Source organism: Papaver somniferum, chromosome 6 (genome assembly GCF_003573695.1).
Source record: "Papaver somniferum cultivar HN1 chromosome 6, ASM357369v1, whole genome shotgun sequence".
Lineage (NCBI taxonomy): Eukaryota > Viridiplantae > Streptophyta > Magnoliopsida > Ranunculales > Papaveraceae > Papaver > Papaver somniferum.
The window spans coordinates 63,192,096-63,217,901 of NC_039363.1; the positions used below are offsets into that span (position 1 = coordinate 63,192,096).

At 36.7% G+C, this 25,806-nt stretch overlaps 4 protein-coding genes across 4 annotated transcripts; 1 reads left to right on the forward strand and 3 right to left on the reverse strand.

The window, feature by feature from the left end:
* Positions 1-287: 287 nt before the first annotated feature.
* Positions 288-3,300, forward strand: LOC113287772. The gene is made up of 2 exons (XM_026536611.1): positions 288-475; positions 1,731-3,300. The coding sequence occupies exon 2, from the start codon at positions 1,749-1,751 to the stop codon at positions 2,994-2,996; it is 1,248 nt and encodes a 415-aa protein (XP_026392396.1). The 5' UTR covers positions 288-475; positions 1,731-1,748; the 3' UTR covers positions 2,997-3,300.
* A 4,956-nt stretch (positions 3,301-8,256) lies between these two features.
* LOC113285717 (protein DMR6-LIKE OXYGENASE 1-like) lies at positions 8,257-9,145 on the reverse strand. Its single transcript, XM_026534491.1, has 2 exons — positions 8,841-9,145; positions 8,257-8,756 (listed from the first exon to the last, which is right to left on the reverse strand). Exons 1-2 carry the CDS (start codon positions 9,117-9,119, stop codon positions 8,463-8,465), a joined length of 573 nt encoding a protein of 190 aa, XP_026390276.1. The 5' UTR covers positions 9,120-9,145; the 3' UTR covers positions 8,257-8,462.
* Positions 9,146-10,227: 1,082 nt separating this feature from the next.
* Positions 10,228-12,400, reverse strand: LOC113287773 (cytochrome b6-f complex iron-sulfur subunit, chloroplastic-like). The gene is made up of 5 exons (XM_026536613.1): positions 12,243-12,400; positions 11,849-12,078; positions 10,941-11,058; positions 10,646-10,828; positions 10,228-10,542 (listed from the first exon to the last, which is right to left on the reverse strand). Exons 1-5 carry the CDS (start codon positions 12,279-12,281, stop codon positions 10,441-10,443), a joined length of 672 nt encoding a protein of 223 aa, XP_026392398.1. The 5' UTR covers positions 12,282-12,400; the 3' UTR covers positions 10,228-10,440.
* A 7,748-nt stretch (positions 12,401-20,148) lies between these two features.
* LOC113290859 (glutathione S-transferase T3-like) lies at positions 20,149-21,665 on the reverse strand. Its single transcript, XM_026540449.1, has 3 exons — positions 21,648-21,665; positions 20,814-21,471; positions 20,149-20,556 (listed from the first exon to the last, which is right to left on the reverse strand). The coding sequence occupies exons 2-3, from the start codon at positions 21,444-21,446 to the stop codon at positions 20,149-20,151; spliced, it is 1,041 nt and encodes a 346-aa protein (XP_026396234.1). The 5' UTR covers positions 21,447-21,471; positions 21,648-21,665.
* Positions 21,666-25,806: the final 4,141 nt, after the last annotated feature.

Genomic DNA, 25,806 nt, shown 5'->3' on the forward strand with positions numbered 1-25,806 from the left:
AGTAACATCGACTCTAATCATCCGACGGTGGTGGAGATACTCGTTCAACCTGTAGGACTCCGGCCCACGGGCGATCAAATGAATTTCCTTTTTGAAACGGAGGGGAGGATAACTTAAACACGTGATAATCACGTGGAGAAAGAAGCATTGAGCGTACGTGTGAACTAATATGTGAGCATGTCATCCACGTCGCTGTGCACGATAGGAAACAAACAAACAAATATGCGGTCCCACGTTTCCGCATCACACACAGCCGTCCATTGCAACTGCTCTTTTCTTCTTTCTCCTTTTCGTTCTCACCTAACAATGAACAGAAAAACAATAAAGAAAAGAAGTAAAGTCACAGAGTTCTCGTCAATCATCAACCCCCCATCATAGTTTCTCTCTCGAAAACTATCAAAATTTCAAGAGAGAGAGAAACTAAAGTGCTTTCTAAAGCATCGTCGAAGCCAGTAGTCCAGAAAAACTCGAACAAGTGAGTAATTCTCTTCCTTATCTGTCTAATTGACGCGTGATTCATCACTTTATTAGTTCAATTTTGATTTTTTTTTATATGAGAAATTAGTCCAATTATGATTTTTTCAGAAAAAACATGGAGTTCAGTTAGTTCATATATATATTTGGTGTGACATATGGATGAAGTTTACTTTCAGATGATTAGTTTAGTGATTATGGAAAAAAAAAATATGACTAGAGCCAACAGTTTCAGGAAGGAAATAAAATCAATTTTGTGTTTTATTTATCCAATTCTAGTAACACTGTAAGTTTAATTTTGTTGTTATGTTCATCGAATGATTAATCTTAAATAGTATTGATAATAAAAATCTGTTTAAGGAAAAAAATCTTTACTTGGAAATGTTTGTCCTTAACTAAAATGATTAATCTTGGATCATGAACAGCCTGGCACTATCAAATATTGGCCACTCTATTAAGATTGAAGATCATCAAATTCAAATATCTGCTTTTGTCTAATCTTATCTCTACGATGACATTGATGTCCACCAACTGCTGCTTTTCTAACTAAAAAAGAGCACCACAATTAGCTTCTTAATTTTTTCCATTCGGTACATTTTTTTTTTTCGTACAAGTGCCATAGGCAAAGGGTCATGTTAATTTTCATGTGGTCTCGTCTCATTCTTGGAGGCCTAACTCTAAAGTCCGTAGTCTTTCTTCTAACGGTAACCCATGTAACCCATCTATCATCCATCCTCTACATCAGCCATCAGGAACCATGGTAATAAGACTCATGAGTCCTGTGACGTTTTTCATAAACGCAAGTGGCCAAGTGGGTGATATTTTCAGATTTTTAGACCCGGGATAGAATATCCAATTCCAGCTGCTACTGTAGTTTAAGCTGTTTAGCACAGTCAGCAAACACGAGGATTTGTCCTTCACCGACCGGCATCCTACCGTGCATAAATTCGTCGTTTTCAGTCCGATCAAAATATCGATGTGAAATCCATCAATCAGTCAGTATGAATTATTTATATACACACTGTCCGCTGTGGATTACTTGTCGTTTTATGGGATCCTGTAAAACCAACGGCGACTAGAATATTGGGAAAAACCGTTGCTATACACCACTGTAGTGTTATTTACTCTGAGAAAGCGACACTTCACTGTATGTTGATGTGATGAAAAGGTTATATTATTATATCTAGCACTCCAATAATTACAACGCTAATTGTCCATGAACTAACTTTTTTTATCATCTGATCGAAATAATTCAGTAACTGAGATTCCGGAAAATGGCTACTCTGCAACAATTAGAAATGGAATCAGGAGGAGCTGACTCCGTAACATCAACACCACGAAGTAACCAGACACCAAGATTTAGTGATGATTTACAGCCGCGTATCAGATTCATGTGCAGTTTCGGTGGTCAGATTCTTCCAAGACCTCATGACAATCAACTTCGATATGTTGGAGGTGATACACGGATTGTGGCTGTTCAACGTGGTACAAATTTCTCTGGCCTACTTAACAAAGTCTCAAAACTATCAGGTGATAGCGACATCACAATCAAATATCAGCTACCAAATGAAGATCTTGATGCTTTAATCTCTGTAAGTACTGATGAAGATGTTGAGAACATGATGGATGAATATGATCGGTTAGTACAAGGCAGTATCCCTAATTCTAATCCTAAATTATCTCGTCTCCGCCTATTTCTATTTTCTGCTGGCAACTCTCGGTGCAGTAGTATTGGATCACTGCTTGATGGATCAACGAAGAGGGAAAGTTGGTTTGTTGATGCTCTTAATGGTGGATCAGCTTCACTGGAACGAGGCAGGTCTGAAGTATCATCAATCGTATCTGAAGTTCCTGATTATCTGTTTGGACTCGATACCTCGGATGAATCAAAACCTAAGAATCGGCAGATTTTGGGGGATAACATTTCTAATTCGGATCCTGGATCACCTGCTCCAGTGAATTCATCTCCGTACTGTTCGACTTCATCCATTCGGAATCTTCGACCTGTCAAGACTAAGCCAATTAATCCAATTTCAACTGTAGATACCAAGGAGACACAGGTTGAAAGTTTCATTGATACAGTAGCGGAGCCAGTGATGCAGCAGCAAAGGCAACAGCCACAGCAACAAACCGGTAACCCTAGTTGGCATTACATGCCAACTTCAGAATCACATCATTATCCAGGTCCTTCCATCCAACAAGTACCAATGTATTACGTGCCGGGTTCTGGTCCAGTCCAACCTGTTCATATTCAAAATCCGTACGTCACGCGAATTCAAGCACCATTGGGTCAGATGCCAGTTTATAGGCATCAAGTTCCTGGTATGGCTCAGGTATATGGAGGAGGAATGAGACCAGTAGAAACATATGATTTCCCAACTGGGGTGATTTCATCAGAAGGACAACAAATGTACTATGGAGGAAGGAATTCCCCTATGTTTCCGGCTTACGGTGCTGCCATGGTCAATACTGGAGTGGAAACGCAAGGGAGTGGAATGGAGCAGAAACCCGAAACTCGGTAAGGGCTAGCTATGCGTTGATGGGGATGTAAAGCTAGGTTTCAGGATCATGAAGCAGATCTGCACTACCCATTTTTCAGGTTCCAGGTAAATTGGTAGTTTTCCAGTTGAATTGGGTAATTTGGATTGCCTTTCTTTCTTCATTGTGCATTAAGTCAGATTCTTGTAAGGTATATAGTTATGTAAGTAAAATAAAATGATAAAGGCAGTGGATGTCCAAAACTTTCAAGCTCTTTGCGTTTTCTGGAATACAATTTGGATCGAAGTTGTATATACTTTAGTTTCTGATAACCATATGGTGTTTGAATTAGTATATGATTAAAAATTTCGATCTCTACGATCCAAGCTTCATATTTCAAATTCAAATGCTGACAGTGATAAGATAACTTGTACAGATTTATTCTTGTAAGATCTGACAAAAGATAGCACAAGAAGATATAGAACACTCAAACAAATTTGCCAAACAAGATCTATTAAAACAATAAACCCTTCTGATGCGCATACATAACTCTCAAGACATATAGCCTATTTATACTACTCCCTCCGTTCTTTTTTAATAGGCCAGTTTTGTTTTTAGCGAAATTTAAGGAAATTAAGAGAACTAATCATTGAAAGTGGTTCTCATGACACTTGTCAATAAAAGAAGTGAAGTGAAATGGTCCCCATGACACTTGTTAGCAAAAGAAGTAAAGTGAAGTGGTCCACATAACACTTGTCATCAAAAAAAGTTAAGAGAAAAGTGGTCCCAAAAAATTAAAATAACATTTGACTTTCCCAATTAGGAAACTGGCCTATTTTTTGAAACTTTTATTTATAGAAACTGGCCTATTAAAAAAGAACGGAGGGAGTAGTTCAAAGGCAGTGAGAGTTCCAAAAATTACTAACTTCCTAGACAATCAAACTACTAAATAAAAGAACAAACGTAGGTTCCAAGTATAGCTTGGCAAACTTCTAGAACATTCTAGACAGACTCTTAAACGTAACAACCAAGTAAAACTTGGTTTCCAAACTTGTTGCAGCTCCAATAGTCTCGATTAAACCTAACTTCCAACAGCCTCCCTCATGCCGAGACTAGGAAGTCCCAGCATTCTCAGTTTTCCTCTTAAGTAAACAAATGTGTCACCCTTTAAAGGTTTTGTGAATATGTCAGCTGCTTGCTCATTGCTTTGACAATACTCAACAACTATCTCTTTGTTGTTGATCATTTCTCGAATATAATGATATTTAATGTCAATATGCTAACTCCTCCCATGAAAAACAAGACTTTTTGTAAGTGCAATAGTTGATTTGTTATCACACACTATCTGAGTAGGAGCCTTTTGTTCATGATATAGAGACTTCAACATTCTTCTTAACCAAATGCATGTGTTGCATATGAAGCTGCAGATATGTATTATGCTTCTGTTGTAGATAGAGTAACTACTTGTTGTTTCTTAGATGACCAAGAGAAATAACCAGATCCTATATGAAAAGCAAATCCTGAAGTGTTTTTCCTTTCTTCTATATCTCCAGCCCAGTCACTGTCAGTATATCCAACTAACTCCATAGTTTCTGTTGAATTATATAGGACTCCATAATCAATCGTTCCACTAATATACCTCAGAGTGATCTATGAAGCTTGTAAATGAGATTGTTTAGGGGATTCCCTGAATCGGCTGATTAAGCCAACACCAAAAACAATGTCTAATCTAGTAGAAGTCAGATAACGCAAAGTTCCCACCAAACACTTATAATCGGTTGGATTCACAAGTTCACCAGTTCCTTCTTTTGTAAGCTTTAATCATCTCTCAACAGGAGTTAAGATAGATTTGCATTCATTCATCTTAAATCGTTTCAGAGTCTCCTTTGCATATCTTTGTTGTGAAACAAAGATTCCATCTTCTGTTTGAACAACTTCAAGTCCCAGAAAGTAGGACATTAAGCCAAGATCAGTCATCTCAAATTCTTTTATCCTGGCCTTCCTGAATTCATTGATCATTACCATGTTATTTCCCATGAAGATAAGATCATCAACATACAGGTACACAATAATCATATTACCTTGAGAATCAGTCTTCATATAAAGTGTATGTTCATATGAACACTTTTCAAAGGCACTACTGATAAAGTATGTATCAATTCGTGTATACCAAGCACGTGGTGCTTGCTTCAATCCATACAAGGCATCGTGTAGCTTGTATACACAATTTTCTTCCCCTTCTTTTATATATCCATCAGGTTGTTCAACATACACCTCTTCTTCAAGCACACTATTCATAAATGCAGATTTCACATCCATCTAATATATTTTGAACTTGTGTTGCGCAACTATTGCAATTAATAATCGCACAGTATCAAGTCTTGCGACAGGAGAAAAGACTTCAAAGTAATCAATTCCTGGTTTCTGTTTGTACCCCTTAGCAACCGGTCTAGTTTTAAGATGATCAACCTCACCATTAGATCTATATTTCGTCTTGTAAACCCATTTAACTCCAATGGATTTCTTATCATGCGGAAGTGTAGTTAGTTTCCAAGTTTCATTCTTCTCAATTGCTTGAATTTCATTATCCATTGCTTATCTCCAACCTTTAGTTTGAGATGCTTCTTCAAAATTAATTGGATCACTGTCTCCAAATAAAGCAAAGTTAATAAGATCTTCATCTTAATTTTGATCATCTCTTGTCACCACATAATCTTCAAGTCGTTTTGGTGCAACACGATTGCGTAAAGGACGTGTTGATACTTCTCATTCTTGCTATGTTGCAGTCTCCATAACAGTAGTAGGAGTAGTAACTTCAGTATCACTAGGGGCAGTGATATTATCTTGTAAAGTTACAATTCCTTGCTTTTCAGAAACAACATTATCTTCGGTTGAATTCCAGTCTCACTGACTTGATGCATCAAAAACAACATCTCGGCTAATGATTATCTTTTCTGTCTTAGGATTATACAGCTTATAACCCTTTGTTGCAACACTATATCCAACAAAGATACATTTTTAACTCTTGTTGTCCAGTTTCTTTCGAATTTCTGCTAGTATATGTGCATATGCTATGCACCCAAATACCTTGAGATGTCTAACACTAGGTATTCTCCCTGTCAATGCTTCTTTTGGTGTTTTGTGTAGAAGATATATGGTAGGACATATATTCAACAGGTAAACTGCAATGATACAACTTCTCCCAAAAATTCTTTTGGTAGATTTTTAGCTCTTCTCGTAGAACGAACCAGTTCTACTATAGTTCTATTTTTTTCTTTCTGCCATACCATTTTGTTGTGGTGTGTATCTTGCTGTCATTTGATGTTGAATACCGCATTCTTCTAGAAACTTGTCATTCACAGTGTACTTTGTTCCTCTATCAGTACGTAATATCTTGATTTGCCTTCTACTTTGTTTTTCAAAAAATGCTTTAAAGTTTTAAAAGCACTAGAAGCTTCACTCTTCTGTTTTAGTAGATAAACCCATGCTTGTCTACTGAAATCATCAATGAATGTAATGAAATATCTAGTTCCTCCACGCGAAGTTTCTTCCATAGGTCCACAAAGATCAGAATGAATTAACTCCAGATGTTGTTGTGCTAGTTTTGTTTTCCCTATAAGAAAGAGATCTCTATATTGTTTTCCAAATATAAAACTTTCACACTTCTTCTCAGGATAGTCTATAGTTGGCAGTTCTGTAACCATCTCCTTCTTTGATAACAATTGCAAACTGTTAAAGTTGACATGTCCTAACCGCATATGCCATAACCAGGTGTTATCTTGTGTTGATGAACTGTAGTATATCTCTTGTACTGATAAGTTACAACATATCTCCTTTTGATATTGTATATTTAAAGGAAATAATCTATTCTTGGTCATATTTAACTTTGCAATCGGCTTCTTCCTTTTATTACGAATCGAGTAAACACCATCCGAGATATTCATACTATATCCTCTTTCTACTAACTTCCCCATACTTAGTAGATTTTGATATAGACCGGGAACATAATAAACATCTAAGATATATGAATAATCTCAATTCTTGAGAATAGTACCTTTCCTTTTCCCAATACTGGAATTGTCTCATTATTCCCAAATTTTACACTTGTGCTTACTAATTCATCTAAATCCACAAATAGCTCTTTCATTCCACACATATGGTTACTGCACCAGTATCCAAAAACCACTTATTTTTGTTGTGTTCTTGAGCTGTAATATATGCCAGTAAAAGAACTTCAGAATCATCTTGTTCTTTCTCAAGAAAATTTGCATTATTTCGTGTTTCAACCTTCTTTTCAGGGCACTCTCTTTGGAAGTGACCTAAATTTTTACAGTTAAAACAACGTATCTGGCTTCTGTCAATATTTTTCTTAGGTCTTCTATATGAGTTTGATGATTGACCATTACTCCAGTTAATCTGACTTTGAAGTGCTTCCTCAACTGGTTTCTTAAGCATACTTTCTGTCTTTCTCTGCTCATAAACTTGTAATGAAACTAATATTTCATCCAAACTCATAGTTGCTGCTGAATTGCATTCTTCTATTGCAATTACTTTTGCTTCAAAACTATCTGGTAAACTCCGTAGAATCTTCTCCACATTCGTAGAATCTTCTATAGTATCACCTTTGGATTTCATCTCATTAACTACACTTAATGTTCGTGAGAAAAAATCCGTCTGTAATAAGCCATTCTTTCTTCTTAAGGTTTGTAGTCCTACCTTCTTTACTTTGTCAGACCCTTTGTAATAGGTTTTCAAAGCATCCCAAGCCTTTTTGGCTTCACTGATATACACACTTCTGTCGAAAAAAGAGATTCATGCACACCTTGATGAGGAATATAGGTAGCTTTCGCATTCTTTTTCCTATTTTCTTGTAAAAATGTTGTTTGTTCAGCAGTCAAAGCTGCATTCTCTGCAGGTTCAACATAACCTACATCAAAAATGTCCCATACCTCTTGGTATTTGAATATGTTCTCCATTTGTATTCTCCAATGCTCAAAATTCTTTCCTTCAAATACTGAAACCTTTATTGAGCTTGAACTGGATGCCATCCTCCTTGCAATTTCTTCATCACAGTCCTAGGATCTTACAACTCTTGATGCCAGATGTAGAATCTGACAAAAGATAACACAAGAAGATATAAAAGACTCAAAGAAGTTTGCCAAACAAGAATCTATTAAAACAATAAACCCTTCTGATGCGCATACATAACTCTCAAGGCATATAGCCTATTTATACTAGTTCAAAGGCAATTAGAGTTCCAAAAATAACTAACTTCCTAGACAATCAAAATACTAAATTAAATAACAAACGTAGCTTCCAAGTATAGCTTGGCAAACTTCTAGAACATTCTAGACAAACTCTTAAACGTAACAACCAAGTAAAACTTGGTTTCCAAACTTGTTGCAGCTCCAATAGTCTCCATTGAACCTAACTTCCAATAATTCTTCAAGTTTAATGTGATTAACATAAAACTCTGGCTGATGATGCTAACTCTGAGGATGATGAAGTAGCTACTGCGGTGATGAAATCTCTAATGATGATGATGATGTTGAGGATGCATTGGTCTTTACAATTCCTAGTGGTTCTTTTCCTCTCACTGCACAGCTCTGTTGACATCTCATATAGTCTCTGTAAACAATGGGCTTGTAAAGAGGAGGTTCATCCTTCTCGTCGACAAGGGCGCGTGCAGGCGCTATTATGGAGTTCAGATCAGGCCCATGACCCACAGCTATCGAAATCCTAGTCTTGTCCTCATTGACCACAGCTCTATGTTCCACACTCTTGTACCTCCCATTGCTCAATATCTGGTTATCAAAAATACTAATGTTAGAAAAAGAGTTAAATAAAAGTTTCTTGAGGGAGAAAGGAGGCGTTGTTGGTATGTTTACCTCCAAGTAATCGCCAATGTTTACAACGAGTGTGCCAGTAACGTGATGGACTGGGATCCAAGTGTCATTGTACCGAACTTGCAATCCATCGACATCATTCTGCATCAAAATGGTAAGACCTCCGTGGTCTGAATGTGCAGAGAGACCTAAAGTAAGATGTGGCTCTGGACATGGAGGGTAGTAATTTGAGGCAACAATTTGACAACCTTCACCAAGTGATTTCTCTATGTAATCATTTTCGAGACCTAATCCTTCTGCAATGGCACTACTTATCTTCATTGCCAACTTCCAGACATCTTCCAAGTACTTTTTTGCTACTTCCCTTCATCCATTTCAGAAACAAAGTTTAACATTATCTGAAGTTAATTGCATGAAATAAAAGAAGATTGGTCATATTTTTATATACCTGTAGTTAGAAGGATTATCAGGCCAGAGGTGAAAGCTGCTTTCAATTGGATGCCCAAAGTGGCGTAAGTAGTCTCTCCAATGGAGAACGTGGGGTTTCGATGTGTTTAAGCTTGTCCCGTACCGTACTGGATTCATAACATCATCTGAAGCATATTTCGTTTTCTCTTCCCATGTAAGAGAGAAGAACCCTTCAACTGATTTCAGCATTTCCTCCATGAGAGAAGCCTTGATACCATGATTAACGATCTGTTAATATAGCCAGCAACAAACCATAGTTACCAATGATCTGTCACCAAACTAGTGTACACATTCCCAAGAAATATTTTATCAAAAATGACAAAGGAGGTAAAAAAAGTTAGCTTGCCTGGAAGAATCCCCATTCCGCACATGCAGAACTGATACTCTGAACAGCCAAGATCCTTCGCTCACTTGATAATTCATTCAGACCATCTAAATCGATGACTGGGATTGAAGGGTGAGTAAAAACTGTTGACGGACATGCCGGTGGTATTACAGGTAAGATGTACTGAAAAGGGATGGAGTGTAAATTAGAAACTGTATCTACGAGATGCTTAACGCCTTTGGTGTAGTCATGGGTACTTGGCTTCTCATCTTCAAGAGGATGTTTGCTTCTGTTTATGTGGAGAGACGAAGAAGTTACTGAAGAAGCCATGAAAACTAATTCGAATTCAACCTACAATATTTCTCTCTTTTCCTCTTTGATAGTTGAAAGGTTTCAGTTGGTTAGAAATGGGGTTATATTGATGGATAACCACGAAAGAAGCATGCACTACAGAGGAGGGTCACAAAGCACCAAAGTGAGTCAGACTTTTCTGAGTGTAGTTATTGTTTCAGTTCCATCAGGAATATTTCACCATGTGCTTGCTGAAAACAGAATTTTTGCTACAGGTTGGAACGCTTTGATGTGCAGTGTTGGTGGCATTGCATCACACAAATATTCACAGGAAGAGTTTTCATATGGATTTGTTCTTGTTGGAACAAGATGGATGATATATAACAAATAAGTTCAATTTGAGTTCTGATTACAACTTACAAGCCTGAGTTTAAGAGTTACAAACAAGAACGTTGCAGGAGTATGATGATATGTATTTATGCATTGAAGCAAACAAATTGACTCGGTTCAAGCTGATTAGATGAGGAATGGAAATGATATTGAAGAGATGCGAAATGTTTAAGACCACCATGGGGCCTCGCCTGTTCTGAAATCGGTTTCAACCCATGGAACAAATACAACTTTTCCGTCGACAACATCAGCATGTGCCAATGCTAAGGACTGTGAAAAAAGCAAAATCAAGAATTCATTAGTTACAATGTAAATAGACCAATGACTAGATGAATGTCTAAAAAAAGGGGACAGATTAATCTATGTTCCTTACCAGAGGAGCAGGTCCTCTAACAACTCTCCCTTGGTTATTGTACTGCGAACCATGGCAAGGGCAGATAAACTTCTTCTCATTGGCATTAAATGGAACCACACAACCAAGATGGGTACAGACTGCATTGATACCGTAAGTTGCAAGTGTTTTGTCGTTCTCCACAACTAGGTAAGTAGGGTCTCCCTGAAAGGCAAGAGTGCATAAATATTGCTTCTAAGATACATTTCTGTTGAATTTAGAATAGAGTTTATAAAATAGATCACCGTCTTCATGAGATTAGATGAGTATGTAATACCTTCAATCCCTGAGTTAGGGTTCTGTTTCCTGGTCCATGGGTCTTGAGCCATTCAGCTGCAATGACATCATTACCCAAAGCATCCTTTGCTGTTTGTCCACCAGCTCCACTTCCTGAGCTGTTCTTATTATCCAAATGAAAGACGTAAAAACCCACATCCAGAACTTGCAAATTAAAAAAAGAACTCTTGTTAAAACCTAGGGGCTAATCATAGACATTTACTAGCTACGCATCCATCCAGAACTTGCAAATTAAAAAAAGAACTCTTGTTAAAACCTAGGGGCTAATCATAGACATTTACTAGCTATGCATCCACATTTTGCTCAATTTATTTCAGGACTTCGCCGTGATCACACTTAAGCTCCACTGTCATCTACTTGCTAAATTAACAAGTCAAATTGAAACGGAAATGAATAATCAAGCCTGACTTGTTGTGTTAGTATTTTGGAAACCACCCCAAATGAAGGCACTAGCTTTCTTCTCAAGGCATTTCCAGTGTGGATTCATAAGAATTTACTCAACATTCTAAATGCTTCAATACTTGTATTTGTACATAGACTTGTACGACATGATCCATTCATATGTTACATTTTATCGAACCGTAAGTCTTATGTTTTGGCACAACACAGAATGAACACCCTAGGTAGATAATGCAGGAATTCAATATTCAGTGTACCATATACTTTTCAAGGAGAAAAACTTAGAAATCAATAAAAGGGAAAAATCTGCAGAACATATCAAGTGGCTCTATAAAAACTACATCAGACAAATCGATTCTAAAAATACTGATAACTTTTTCATACTTGAAATGGGAAGTAGAAACACAAATTCAATTACCTCAATCTCTTCCATAGCAATTAGTTTATTCTAATTTAAAGCAAAATATGAGGGAGTGGAAAACAACATACCCAGGGGGGGCGAGGAAGGAACCATATGGAACAAGCATTCCAGCAGTAGGGAGAGAAAGGGCACCCAAGAGAAGCAAATTCATGAGCTCTCTTTTACCCATGTCCGGTACATTTTCAGCAGGAATACTTGAAGCCTGGCAAATAATCTTGGTTCCCCTTTCTTTAACCATCAATTGGGTCCTGGTGGGTTTTCCTTGCGAAGGAGAAAACATCCCATTGCCAGAACATACCTATATCAAGAGATATAAATATATACAACAATCTCTTGTTACGGATACGATTGATTTCATATACGAAATGCAAAACAAATGTTAACCCACTATCTTAGAACTTAGTAATTATGGTACTGATGATCATAAATTTAACAAATCGAAAAGAAAAGTTATCGTTTTACCTGAGAAAGAGTTGCAGGGGAAAGTGTAGAAGCAGCCATGGTTTAGTGTGAGGTGAACTAAAGTTTGGGTTTTGGAATTTTGAAGTGATAATAATTTGAAATTGTATGAGAAGAGAATTAAAGATAAGATTGTGTTCGATGGAGGATAGATAGACACCCAGAACCACATGTTGGGGATTATCTTTTCTTTCATTCTCGATTTTTCCTTGACTTTCTTTTATTTATACATCCTAGAACTTTAGCCCGGGAAATGATAGGTAGGAAATCAAAAGTTTTAAGCTCGTGGCGATCACATTTTAGTATTTTTTGTCGCCATTAAAAAGAACCATTTTCGTCAATCGCACAATGGTCAAGCAAGGGAGACTAGATCCAGGGGCGATATCCTGCATGTTGCTATTTCATGGCAGGCTTTAGGCTAATGCTCATTAAGTATGTTACTCTCTGGCATGGTTATCTTGCTTTATTCCCCATAAAGCCATAGAGGAAATAAATAGCAACCAAGTGGTAGTGAGGTTAGAAAGAAGCACTGTCCACTTAGTTGGACAAATATATTTGCTTCCCTTTTGCTGAAGCAGGGATGGAGTGAAGGATACCTTACTAATCAATGTGATGACTCAAGAAATTGATGAATAGAGGAGATATAACTACTTGAACTGTTGAACATCACCTTGCATAATGGACATTTATAAACTCAAGACGAGGTTTTGTCTATTGGCCTACTGAATAAGATGAAATCTTCCTAAAAATTATTGGACGGATCATAAATCTGACTTGATAATCACCTGACACCTTGTACCAAAGTAACCAAACCTATAAGGAGCCAGCTCCAACCTTTAAAGGACCAAGTAATCGAGACATGAACTCATCTTACAACTCTGGGCTCCCGGATGACATTCTTCAACTAAATGCTTACTAACATCATTGTTTGAATCTCTATGTGCATAAGTGCACTTCCAATACTATCAATAATGAAATTCTTAGTGGTCCATTTGATAAGTTAAAACTCTCATTTGAAGCTGATATCACGTTCTCGCAATGTCTCTATAAATGTAGTTTCTCAATTCCTTTTCCTTGCCCCCATGTTATTGCTTCCATTAGGCCAAGTATTATGATTGGGCGTTTTGTTTGGTTGTAGCTTAAATATAGCCAAGCGAACTGAGAGTGAAAGTGCACCTCACTATGAGAGAGGAGCATCGCTTAGCCTATAGAGACGGAAACTCAGTGTGTAAATAGTGCAATACGAAAACTGAATTTCCGTCCTAGTCAAAGCATTCATGGTTGACTTTGACCAAACGGGTATTGAGTTTTCGTATTCTACTTATAAACTCTCAGAAGAAACACGGGTTTGCAGTTCTCCTCATTCACATCATCTTCCTTTTAACCCTAACCCTCTTCCATTAAAAAAGATTTCTTTGATAATACAAAGAAAAGGATTTGTTGCATATTTATTGATGGATCTATTATATCTTTCAATTTCTAATTCCATCCATAAAATCATCAAAGGTATGTAATTCTAATTTTAGAGTTTATAGTTAAAATTTATCTCGATAAGCATGAAATTCTTAATATTAAGTTGATTAGTCATATTATACATAACTCTCAAGCAACTTCAGAGCACAGATGCGATTAAAATTCCATGATTATTACTTTTTTGTGATGTATTGATGATCAATGTTGAGTGAAATGGTTTTTGTATTAGTGTGTTCATCGTTGTTTGAATCAAATTCATGTATTGATGATTTTTGTGATGCCAATGTGTTGTACGATATACGTGTGTGTGTTGTAGGATTAGATGGATTCAGAATAATTTCATTATCTTATGAGTTCACAAATCTGATATCTTCGCGGGATGATGTTGAACATAAATTTGAATGCCTCAAGGAAATAGACAAGCATAGTATAAGAAAGAATCGAGGTAGTAAAAAAAATGTTATTGAGTTGTATTTGCCAAAATCCTCGTGTTAAAGAAATTGTCGACAATAGCGGGTTTGGATCGGTGTTTGGAATAAGTTACTCAAAACTTAACGACACAACTCTAACTAGTGGTATATTTGATAGGTGGTGGCATGCCACCAATACATTTCACTTCCCTAGTTTTGAAATAGCCTTTACACCATGGGAATTCACACAACTTTCAGAAATTTCCATCGGACAATGAACTAAAATAAGTTTTCAACTATTAAGTACAAGATAGCTGGATAAACTTTCTCCCGAAACCGTAGATTGTTTGCCCCCCTTCATTGACGCGGATTTGGAAAAGAAATGGAAGCAATGAGAGGGACATGGTGAAGAAGTTGAACAAGGATAAGAACAATTAGAAGAGGAATAATAAGAAGGAAAACGACAACAAGGAGGGCAACACAAACGAATATGATTACTGGTTGTCAATACGAAAACATAGACGTTTTAAGAAAGAATCTTTTGAGCAGAAACCAAGAGGAATACGGATTAGTGTGACAAAATTGTTTCTTGAGGATAAAAAAGGAAAATATAACGATATTGAGTATCAACAACAAATGGCTAGGTGGTTTTTGATGTGGGTTGTGGGAAGAACGATGTTGTTCTTAAAACTTGGCTACCGGTATTTAGGGATTTTAATATACTATGTACTTGTGATTGGGGATCAGTCATTTATGGTCATATGTTATGGAGATTGAATACGGCGGATCATAAAAATTCGGGTGACTTTTTTTTTGTTGTGGTATCTGTCAATGGTAAAATATTCATACCCACTAGTAACTTTACTTTGTTATTATTGTTGAACGTTTGAATGTTAGTCGTAAATAATATTTGAACCTTCCATGAATTTGCAGCCTTGGTTTTGGGAGTATTTATGATGCCTATTTCCCAATATACTAGAACAGCGTGATGAAGATTCGGATCCATCTCCGGGGTAAGTTATATGATGATAAATAAAGGGGAAAAGGAAGAGGTAAACCAAAGGATATTGGTGTTCATTTCATGTCAAGTAAAAAAATCGACAACTACTCCATTTATCAAATATTATGGATGTCGTGGTTGGATAGTTGATATGAATATAAGGAAGGGGTGGTAATTGCAAAACGTGCCACTGAAACGCGTAAAGTCATTTTTGATCCATTTGACAACAAAACCTTGTACTTGGGAGAAAGTTTTCTCAGACAAGTTGGTGGAATTACAGTAGTTACGGTCATTGGTAAACATCAGTACCCACTACTTGTACCACGACCCTCATCGTAATTACTTGCATTTAAAAGTGGTACTTGATTGTTAGAGCATTGCTCGGTCGAACTCACAAGTGTTTCTATCTCAAACTTGTTGTCAAATTTAGTTGTCAAAACTATATCTTGATTTCTAGTCTACAATTAGTCAAGTCTCGGTCTAGGATAGAGGTAGTTGAGAGACGGACCAGTCATCATTTGCGTTCTACCGTTTGAAGGCTAAGATCAACCGAAGCTTTTGGAGAACTTCATCAACAAAAGGTAAGTGAAGACTTAACCACCTATTCTCAAGTTATATTCACTTTTCTATCCTTGGGACGTTTGTCGCATAACTAATTAGACTAGCTTGCATAGACAAGAATTTCGAGTCGAAAACTAATTATTTAGTTTACGAATTTCTGAAAATATAATGACTAACCTTAATGAACATTTGTTCATACTTGGTCAATTTAGGTGGAGAACAATTCATTGTTCGGAACCAAAATCATGATTCAAGTTTATCATTCGAAAATAGCCTGAAAAAATGATGTATGTCATTGATGTTATTCGGGAATGTTTCGAATTGATTTAGAAAAAAATATAGAACTACTATATTCGGAATACAAGACATTATTATCAGTCTTACAAACTGAGAAAACTGGTATATATCTGAAGCCGTATTACATGTACTCGTACACGTAGCGGAGTAGCTATATATATCAACTTACAAATTTGTGTCATACGCATATTCGTATGCACGTCATGGGAAAATCTGTTTTTTTTGTGATCCGGATAGGTATGCATGTTCATATGCAAACCATTTTAGAACTGCGGTAAGCGAACCGGATTTAACTATCCACATCGATATACGAACCAATATAGTTCTATGTTCCTGAACCAGTTTAGTACCCAAACCGGTACGCAAACTGAAAAGGTTCTGTGAACTCCGGAACCGGTAAAATCTTAAGGTTTCCAAACCGGTTCGCAAACTGAAAAATTTCTGTCAACTTCGGAACTCATTTTTGCACGTAAGTTTGCAAATCGGTACGTGAACTGAAAAAGTTTTGTCAACTCCGGAACTCGATTTTTCTCATGTATTTGTACTTTGTGCATTTACAAACTAAGTCGATTGTGTTCCAATGCGATTAATTATTTCTACAAGATGATTTGCATTTGATCATTCTCTAAAACACTAGACTCATTTGATCACGTGATTGTGAGTCAAGATTAATTTCTTTGTTTTCATGAAAATGAGTGTTAAGCTTTTAAGTTCAAACTGGCTAGTTTCGGCTAACCATGTTAAACATAGTCTTTGTACACGGTTCGATTACAGTTTACCTAACCATAGTGTATATCTTGTTTATGTGAATAATATTCAATGTTTTTATCTAACGGTGAATATTGTTTGCTTGGTCCAAAGCTATCTTAGCTTAAACCTAAAGCAACCTATGCTTTGAAGTATATATAAGGGGAACTCTTAGCAACCGGGATCTTTGAATCCTGACACTACTTTTTGGTATGTCCTATTTGTATCTAGAGTCTTCTTATCCAAAAACCTTTTTAGGGTTTAACGACTATCAAAGACTTCATTGGGATTCGTGAATCCAGGTCCAGTTATCTTTTATCTTGATAACTTGAGCATCCTGATCTTGTTCGATTGTTGATTTATCACTTGAACAAGATAGATAGAAATCACAAAGTACTCTTCGTCTCAACTTTGTGATTCCGCAAGTTTTATTCTTGTGAGGTGAATAATAATGTAAGCTGCACTTCAGGTTGCATAAGTACAAATTTTGAGGATAGATATACTTTTGTCAAATTGCTATCGATTTCCATCACCTTGATCCTACGTTTGATTTGATCATATGTTTCGATCGTAATCAGGAAATAAATTATATAGGCTTAATTTGTGGGAGGCAGATTTGGTTTTAAGTCTTCAATTGAGTTGAAGCAACTCTTAGTTGGTGTGACGTCATCTAAGGGAATCAATTGCGTGGAGTCCTGCTGGGATTCAAGAGGAGTAATGAGCGGTAATGTACCTGAATCAGTGGGAGAGTGAGTTCGGGATTTGCTACATTCTATATCGAAATTAATTGGTGGTTCTCTAGTGTCTGTAGCGGCTTAATACAGTTTGGTGTTCAATCTGGACTGGGTCCCAGGGTTTTCTGCATTTGCAATTTCCTCGTTAACAAAATTTCTGGTGTTTGTGTTATTTCTTTTTCCGCATTATATTGTTTATCTTTATAATTGGAATATCAAAGGTTGTGCGTTGATCAATCAGAGTAGATACGTCCGACCGAGTATGTTGGATACGACTTGACTGATCCTTGGATATTGGTCTTTGGTACCGTCTAAGAACTCTCTTTGTGATTAGGTTCACGGATTCATTTATGTAAATATTGTAATCGCAAGAGAGACAGAGATATAACTCTAGACACTTTCCTTGATTGAGTTTTAACTCTCGGAGTTGTGTTGAGTTTGTCCATGCAGATTGCCTAAGAAAAAGTTGGTGGTGTATTTTGGTACACCCAGTGTTTTCACTGATCATGATTATATGGAGTCGTGGAGTCGAAGATCTATTGGAAAGTACTCAAAAATAGTTGAACATAAAAGAAATAAAGACGTGTATGGTTCTAAAAACCATATTCCTTATATTCATCGCCCACCACCTCATAAGCGATCCACATACACAGATGAGTTTTTGTCGCTCGATCGTCATTTCTTCCCACGTGTATCAGATCTTATTGTCATATTTGTCGCTGAGAGTGGTAGGCCAGCCACGAGACGGATAAGAAATGATTATTTGAGTGCATTTCATAAAACCAATTATAATGCCGATTGGGATATTGATGTGAGTATTACTTGTCTTATTAATACTTTTATTTTATCTTTGTAATGTAGTTTGGTGTTGTCAAAATAAGAAATACATCTTATTTTTAGTGTTTGCAGGAGATGTGGTGTCGGTTGTCTGAGACAAAACGATGGTACATGGAAGCACAAAATCAAATCACGTTCGACTGTACAAAAAGTTTCCACATCAACCACATCCCAGTTCAGGCCTTCCATGACATATATATATTTTGTCAAAACATATCATCCAGTACATACATGTGAGTTGTTGGCTACACAGGGACACTCTCGTGATTCAGGTGCATTGTCAGCTTCTTTTATACCAAATATACAAGATAACTCGTTCAACCATCCTAGAAACGAGTCTCAACATCCCCATGAAAGCAAGACAACGTAGAAAAACATGGTTATGCATATGATGTAGGAGATCCAAGTTATCAAGCAAAATACAAAGTGGGAGATGATCCATTGTTATCATAGTATACCGATGCATATCCTAGAAATGATCCAAATTTCATTTCAGAGTATGTTTGAATTTGAGTACAATCACTTTAATCAAGTATCAACGAATATTTTTCTTTCGTAAGGACTAGTTATTACTGTATAACAGATAGTTTTTTTAATTCGAGATGCTTTGCTGATTTCTCTATATAAAGGAAATCATTCTTTCAATGAAAAAATGTCCAAACATTGTATTTCATATGTTGAAAAAATAATGCAACAATTCACCAAAGAAGAATACGTTGGTTTTGTGCAAGCAGGAATCCATGTTACAAATGCTCAACCGGTTTCCTGGAGTAATGTCTTTTGGATTACAAACAAATATAGGCCTACTTTTCAACCCGAAAGACAACCATAGGCCTGTTTTTTTCAATTTTACAAATCTAGTCCTCCATCCATGTTTCCATCCAAATCCGTTACTTTTGTCAATTTCTCGGTCAATTTCTCCTCAGATGAGATGAGTTAATGATGCACACTTTACCCTTATGCCCTTACACATATGTATGGAGGAGGAAGTTTGATCTAAAACTAGTGTAAATATCGGAAATGATCAACGACTTAGATTAAATGAAATTGAAAGTCGCCACATGTTGCAAGGTTGAGTATGGATATCATCTGTGTCAATCTCTACGAAAGTCAACGGCTTAGATTAGACAATAATGATAGTGACACGTGTGTTTATTTTGTCCACATATCTTATAATAGCACACTCTATGAGATCCAACGTAATCACCGGCTACACTCTCTTCTTCATAACATAAGAGCATCTCCAACGGGAGGATGTTAGGTTCCTTTTTTTACGGATTTTGCTACTTTTTCCCAAAAACCATCTCCAACGGGAACTTGAAGAGCAGATGTGAAGATTACGTGGCCGATGGTTAGGCTTAAATCCTCTAGCCCATCCTCTGATTTCATAGGTTCTCCTAGAGGATTTAATCGTTCCATGTCATCAATAATATAAATTCAAATTTGTTTTAAACAGATGTGTTTCTGAAATTTTTTCTGTTCTCCAAACAAGCCAAATTCGAGTTTGCAATTCTCTGTAAGTAAATCTCGTATATGGGTTTACACAACGAGAGCACCACATGGAGAAGACGAGTAGAAGAAGAATAAGGGTTTCTATGCCATATCAATCAAAATCAGTATCTGAAATTGTGTTATAATCTAGGATAGTATAAGCCAATTCAAGATACCCGATGTTCATGCAATGTAAGTTTCTCGATTTCCCTAATATTTGCAATATTTTGTTACTAGATTGTTGTTGAATTGGTGAATGATGACTTTCAATTTTTTACCCAATTGTGTGCGATTCTTCCCAAATAAACGATACATTAAGAAAAGGTTTAACTTGGATGGGATTCTTTTATGTTGTATTCTTAATGTTGTAAGGAATTTATCTGTTGTGGCTGCTGATCCATTGTGATTAAGTTTGGAACAGATTCACTAAGTCTTACTTCTAATTGTTTGATAAAATGCTTGGTCAAAAATCCAATCACTCCCTTCTGTTCATGGGCTTTCTTAGCATTCTCCTTACTCAACTTTCTTCCTTCATCTGGGCGAGGAACACCCTCACTTTTGTTGTCCTCACTTCCTTCAGTTGATGTAATTGGTTCCTTTAGAGTGTCGAGATTGATGACATCTACTGGTTTATCTTTCTTTGAGGAGCCAGGCTTTGTAAGCTGCTGAGAACACCATTTCGGATTTTTTCTCATAACCTCCCAACAATGCTCAAACCTGAATGTGGTTCCCTCCAACGTTTTGCACATTTTTAAAGCTTGACTTTTCTGTAAAGATTGGAAATGAGTTAGATGAAACACTAACAAAAAACTCCATCATTCATTCTACTCCATGTCGTATACAAATACATTCTACTCCCTGCCGTATACTAATACCAAAAGAAAAGAGAAATCTATATGTTTAACATAAACAACATTTACATTTTAACATGTGGCTACACATATAAAATGTCACTATAAACATCATGACCAGTAATGAGCAATAATTGTGACAACAGTATTAAAAAAGGTTTAAGGAATCAAACCATAAGTTCGATTGAAGTTCCGCTTTTCGGATTTCTGTTGAGTGATTCATAATGTCCGTGAAACTTGTTAACTGCAGCTTGCATGATACCCCATCGGCACGATAGAGCATTAGGATTGCGGTCCTCATCATAAGTTCCCATATTTTCTCTCCAAACTTTCAAGATCCGATTCCACATTGTGCCACCTGACTGCTCCCTTCCTATTATTGCATCAACACTAATGTACAGATATGCCTTCACTAGTGCAGTGTCTTCTTCAGTTGTCCAAATCCGCCGAGGAGGATTGGCTGATTGAGTTGTTGAAGGATTACTTTTTCGTTTCTTTTTGGACTGATTGCCAACGTCCGGTGCTTGTGAAGGGTAAACAGGAGTCTGTGTTTGCGGAGGAGGAAAGCTTTGTGGTTGTGTCGAAGAAACAGCAGCACTCATCATACTTTGGAACCCATAGCCAGGTCCTAAATTACCATGAATATTGTGAGGGAAATGGGACGGAAACTGAAATTGGGTTGGATTGATGAATTGATTTTGGTGGGACATATAGGGACTAGGAGCAAACGAAGTAGCAGTAGCACTATAGTCCTCAGCCGCGGCATTTTCAGTTTCAAACCTGTTTTGTTCACTTGCAGGATCCATGTCTTACAATCTTTCAACAATATATCTATAACATACCAAAAGTAAAACTCATCAGAACTCCATATAAACAAAATCACAAGTATATTGTGTGTACTTAAATCAAAACAATCTGATTGATATAGAAAGAACAAAGACACAAGGGACTACATCTGGTAACAAATATACTACAACAACACCAATTAAAAAGAAGGAGAAACTTACCAAAACCTAAACTTGCAGTTCGTGGTGAATGGAGAAAAAGAAAAGAACCACCCTGATTTATAGAGAAGATCACAATCTGGCGGGATTGAATTTTATTTTACCCGCGAAAGAAAATAAAAACCACCCATCCTATCAATGTAAGACATCTGTAACACCACTTCCTCATAAACTTTCGCGATTGGAGATGGTTTTCCTGAACTTCCTATATATAAGGAAAGTTCGAATACAGATCAGCAAAGGATGTCTATTTTTTCCATCCGTATATATAGGATAAGGATGTGGCGTTGGAGATGCTCTAAGCACCAGCAACACCATCTTCTTCACATAAACACCGGGCAACACCATCGATCTTCTTCAGATTCAGAGAATGTCTACCACGTCCCTTCAGTTCAGCACCACCCCCACTCATTCCACTACCAGTACAACGACCATCACCACCGTTTCCTTCTTCTTATCCCCTGTTACATCTAATAATGATAAATACCAAAAATTTTGATTAATTTTTTATAAGTTTCCGATCAAAATTAATGAGTATCTGGAGAAATTAGTGATTATTACTGAATTAGGTATGAATCATTCTTCTATTTCCTACTTAAGCTTCAATTTTTCTTGAATTTTAACTAAATTGAAAACTTAGGGTTTCATAAGTTTGAGGATTTTATTGGGTGTTTTAGAAATTGTGTTGAAATATAACAATTTAATACTCTAGTATGAATTTGGTTTTCTTCCATTTCGAGTTTTGTCACTCTAATTTGTGTCACCATTGTTTAAGCATCAAATTTGGTTGGACTAGGATGGGTTTATAATGGAGGAAGACTCTAATAGGTTTTGTTGGCCGGAAATTCAATTGGAGTGGTTGTGGTTGTTGTAACAGATGGTTGAGGAATTTGTTGTGGTTTAAACAGATAAAGATGAAACTGCTGCTGGTGGTGATGAATTAATGTGTATGAATTGACTTACAAGGAAATAAAGAATGTGTTCTTTCCAAGAAATGAGAAAACAGATGGTGAATGATGTTGATATGGTGGTACAAAAGAAGAGTTAAAGTCTGTGTTATTGAGTTTCGGAGATTTGAGTTGAAGAGGAATTTGTAATGGATGATCTTGAAGCCATAGAAGAATTTATGGATACTGTGGTTTGGTTATGAATTCAAGGGTGCAATTGGTGATGGTATTGGTGGTGATGTCGTTGCTGCTAATGCTGAGTAGAAAGAGGGTTTTTGTTGCTTATATTGCAGAGAAGAATGTGTTGGTGGTAACTCTGTGGCGGTTGTTTGTGAGATTGGGATGGAGGAGTGAACTGTTTAGATGTGTGCTTAGGATTTGAAGCTGAAGTTGTTTTGGTGTTAATTGATTCAAGTGAACAAGAAAATATGGTGTTGTGTTTTGTTGGTTCCGATAAATGGGTAGTTGTTGGTTTGGTAAGTGAGATGAGAAGAAGACAAAGTGGATGCTTGCTGGTGAGATTTAACAGATTTAGAAAATGGTGTTGGTGGTGATTGTAGGGAAGCAATGGACTGCTGCAGCTAAAGATGGTACTGGTGGTATGGAGATAAAAGTGGAAATGGTGTTGATGGGATTCAAATGAAATGGTTGTAATGTGGTGGTGCTAAAGATAGGGAAAGATTGAAGTTGTTCATAGTGTTGTTGCATAAGTAGATGAATGCCTGAGCAAGCAACAAATAAGTGCTTGTTCATTTTTTATTTATTTATTTTGTCTTAGGCAAGCAACAAGTATGGAAGCTCCGCTCGGACTAAAGACTAGTTCTTCGTCATGTTACAGGTGAAGGCAGAAGATCAAGATGCAAGCATTATGACAGAGAAGTAAATGCTGCGCGGATATAATTCTTAGCAGTTTGGGAAGCTGACAATTATCTGGTTAGTAAGTGGTTTCTCTCTCAGCCTTAAACAACAATTTCATACTTGTCGCATGGAAGAACAATTTCAGAATTTTAGACATCATCAATCTGTTTTTTGATCCATGGGGAATCTGCTTTTCAGACAAGAATTTTTTTTTCAAGTGTTGTAAGAGGTCCAATCATGTATAGTTTATAGCTTCATTTCAGGCAAGCTCTTTTGCAGGCCACATTTGTAATGATGCATATCTTTGTTAAGATAATGCCTGATCTAATAATCAATATCTGTGTGTGACATTTGCAAGATCCACTTTTAGATTTCTTGTTAAATTTCTTTACGTTTTTGGGAGACGATACATATCTTTGTTTCTGTTTTGGATAAGGTCTCACTTGATGCAGCAAATCGAGTTGGTGTTCTGCAGTGGAAGTGACGGGAGCTCATTCGGGAGTGACGTGTGTCAAAAATGGTGACGTGGCCATATTGATGACGTGTACAGGTACACATCATTACCCAGTCAGAACCAAGTTACTACGCAAAATCGCCGAGTTAAAGTGCAACTCGGCGAGTTCAATGATTCAAAGGGCTTAATTGTATGTTTAACCTACACTAACTGTTCCAAAAACACCGTTAGCCGTTTTTTCAATAAAACGGTCAAAATCGGCCTAGATTTGTAAAGTTAAAAAAAAACAGGTCTATGATTGTAATCCTCAAAAAAGACAGGCCTGTATCTGTTTTTCACCCATATCTTTTTTCAAGTTCCTCGTGAACTAAACACAAACATGAACTAGATCTAATTATATGGAAGAGCAATTCATCACTAAAGCAGGTAAAGCAAAATAACAACACTTACACTGAGTTCTACTATCATTTTTATACCTCTGATCATACAAAATTATTTATGGATACCAACGTACACTCTTACTACCTTTTTAATGAAGGCAACCCTGCCTTGTATGATCGCCCTGGTTATTGGATGTACATCAACGAACTCTTGAGTATAGTTATTTTACATTTGCTCCCAAAAGGTAATAGTGGGGACCTTGTAGTATACGACATCAGTTTGAAATGCCACATTAACCAAAGCTATGGTGATTTCTACATCTTCTTATTGTGAATACAAAGTCATACTAATAAAGATATATTATATTGAACCTTAAGAGGATAATGATTTGATAAATGTGAAAATGTGGGGTACAACAATCTCACCCAATATTTCGATTAGTAATCTGTATGGACTAACTCCAGTATACTTTCTAGAGAATCAATTAGACAGTCAGACTCAATCTAGAGAAAAGTATATTGAGGAGTTAATATCTCTCTCACTTGATTTGATCTTTACTCAAGCAAATAGAAGTCTGCGAGTCTTTATCAAATTCAAGGATAATAACTTGGATGGTACCAAAGACCAATATCCAAGGATCAATCAATTTACAATCAACAACCAAAGGTTGGATTTCACAATTGATCGATACAACGCACAACCTGTGATATTTCAATTATATAACAAAATATAATGCGGAATAGAAATAACACAGACACCATAAATTTTGTTAATGAGGAAACCGCAAATGCAGAAAAACCCCGGGACCTAGTCCAGATTGAACACCACACTGTATTAAGCCACTACAGACTCTGGCCTACTAACAATTAACTTCGGACTGGACTGTAGTTGAACCCTAATCAATCTCACACTGATTCAAGGTAAAATTGCGTTTCTTACGTCTCTGATCCTAGCAGGATACTACGCACTTGATTCCCTTAGTTGATTTCATCCACAACTAAGAGTTGCTACGACCCAAAGTCGAAGACTTGATAGAAAAATCTGTCTCACACAAAAAAGTCTATAGAATTGAATAAATCTGTTTCCCACAGAAATACCCCAAGAGTTTTTGTTCCGTCTTTTGATAAATCAAGGTGAACATGAACTAATTGATAACCCGGACTTATATTCCCTAAGAAAAACCTAGTATTATCAATCACCTCACAATAATCTAAATCGTATGGTAGTGAAACTAGATATTCTGGAATCACAAACGATGAGACGAAGATGTTTGTGATTTCTTTTTATCTTGCTCTATCGGATATATAATCTCAAGCCAATTATTCAATTGAACTCATACGATAGAAAGTGTCAAGATCAGATCGCTCAACTACAAGAAAACTAGTTTCGTCTGGCTTCACAATCCCAATGAAGTCTTTCAGTCATTAACCTACAGGGTCTCGAGAAGAAACCTAAGGTTAAAGGAGAATCGACTCTAGCAAAACCAACTAGTATCATACAGGAGGTGTGGGGATTAGTTTTT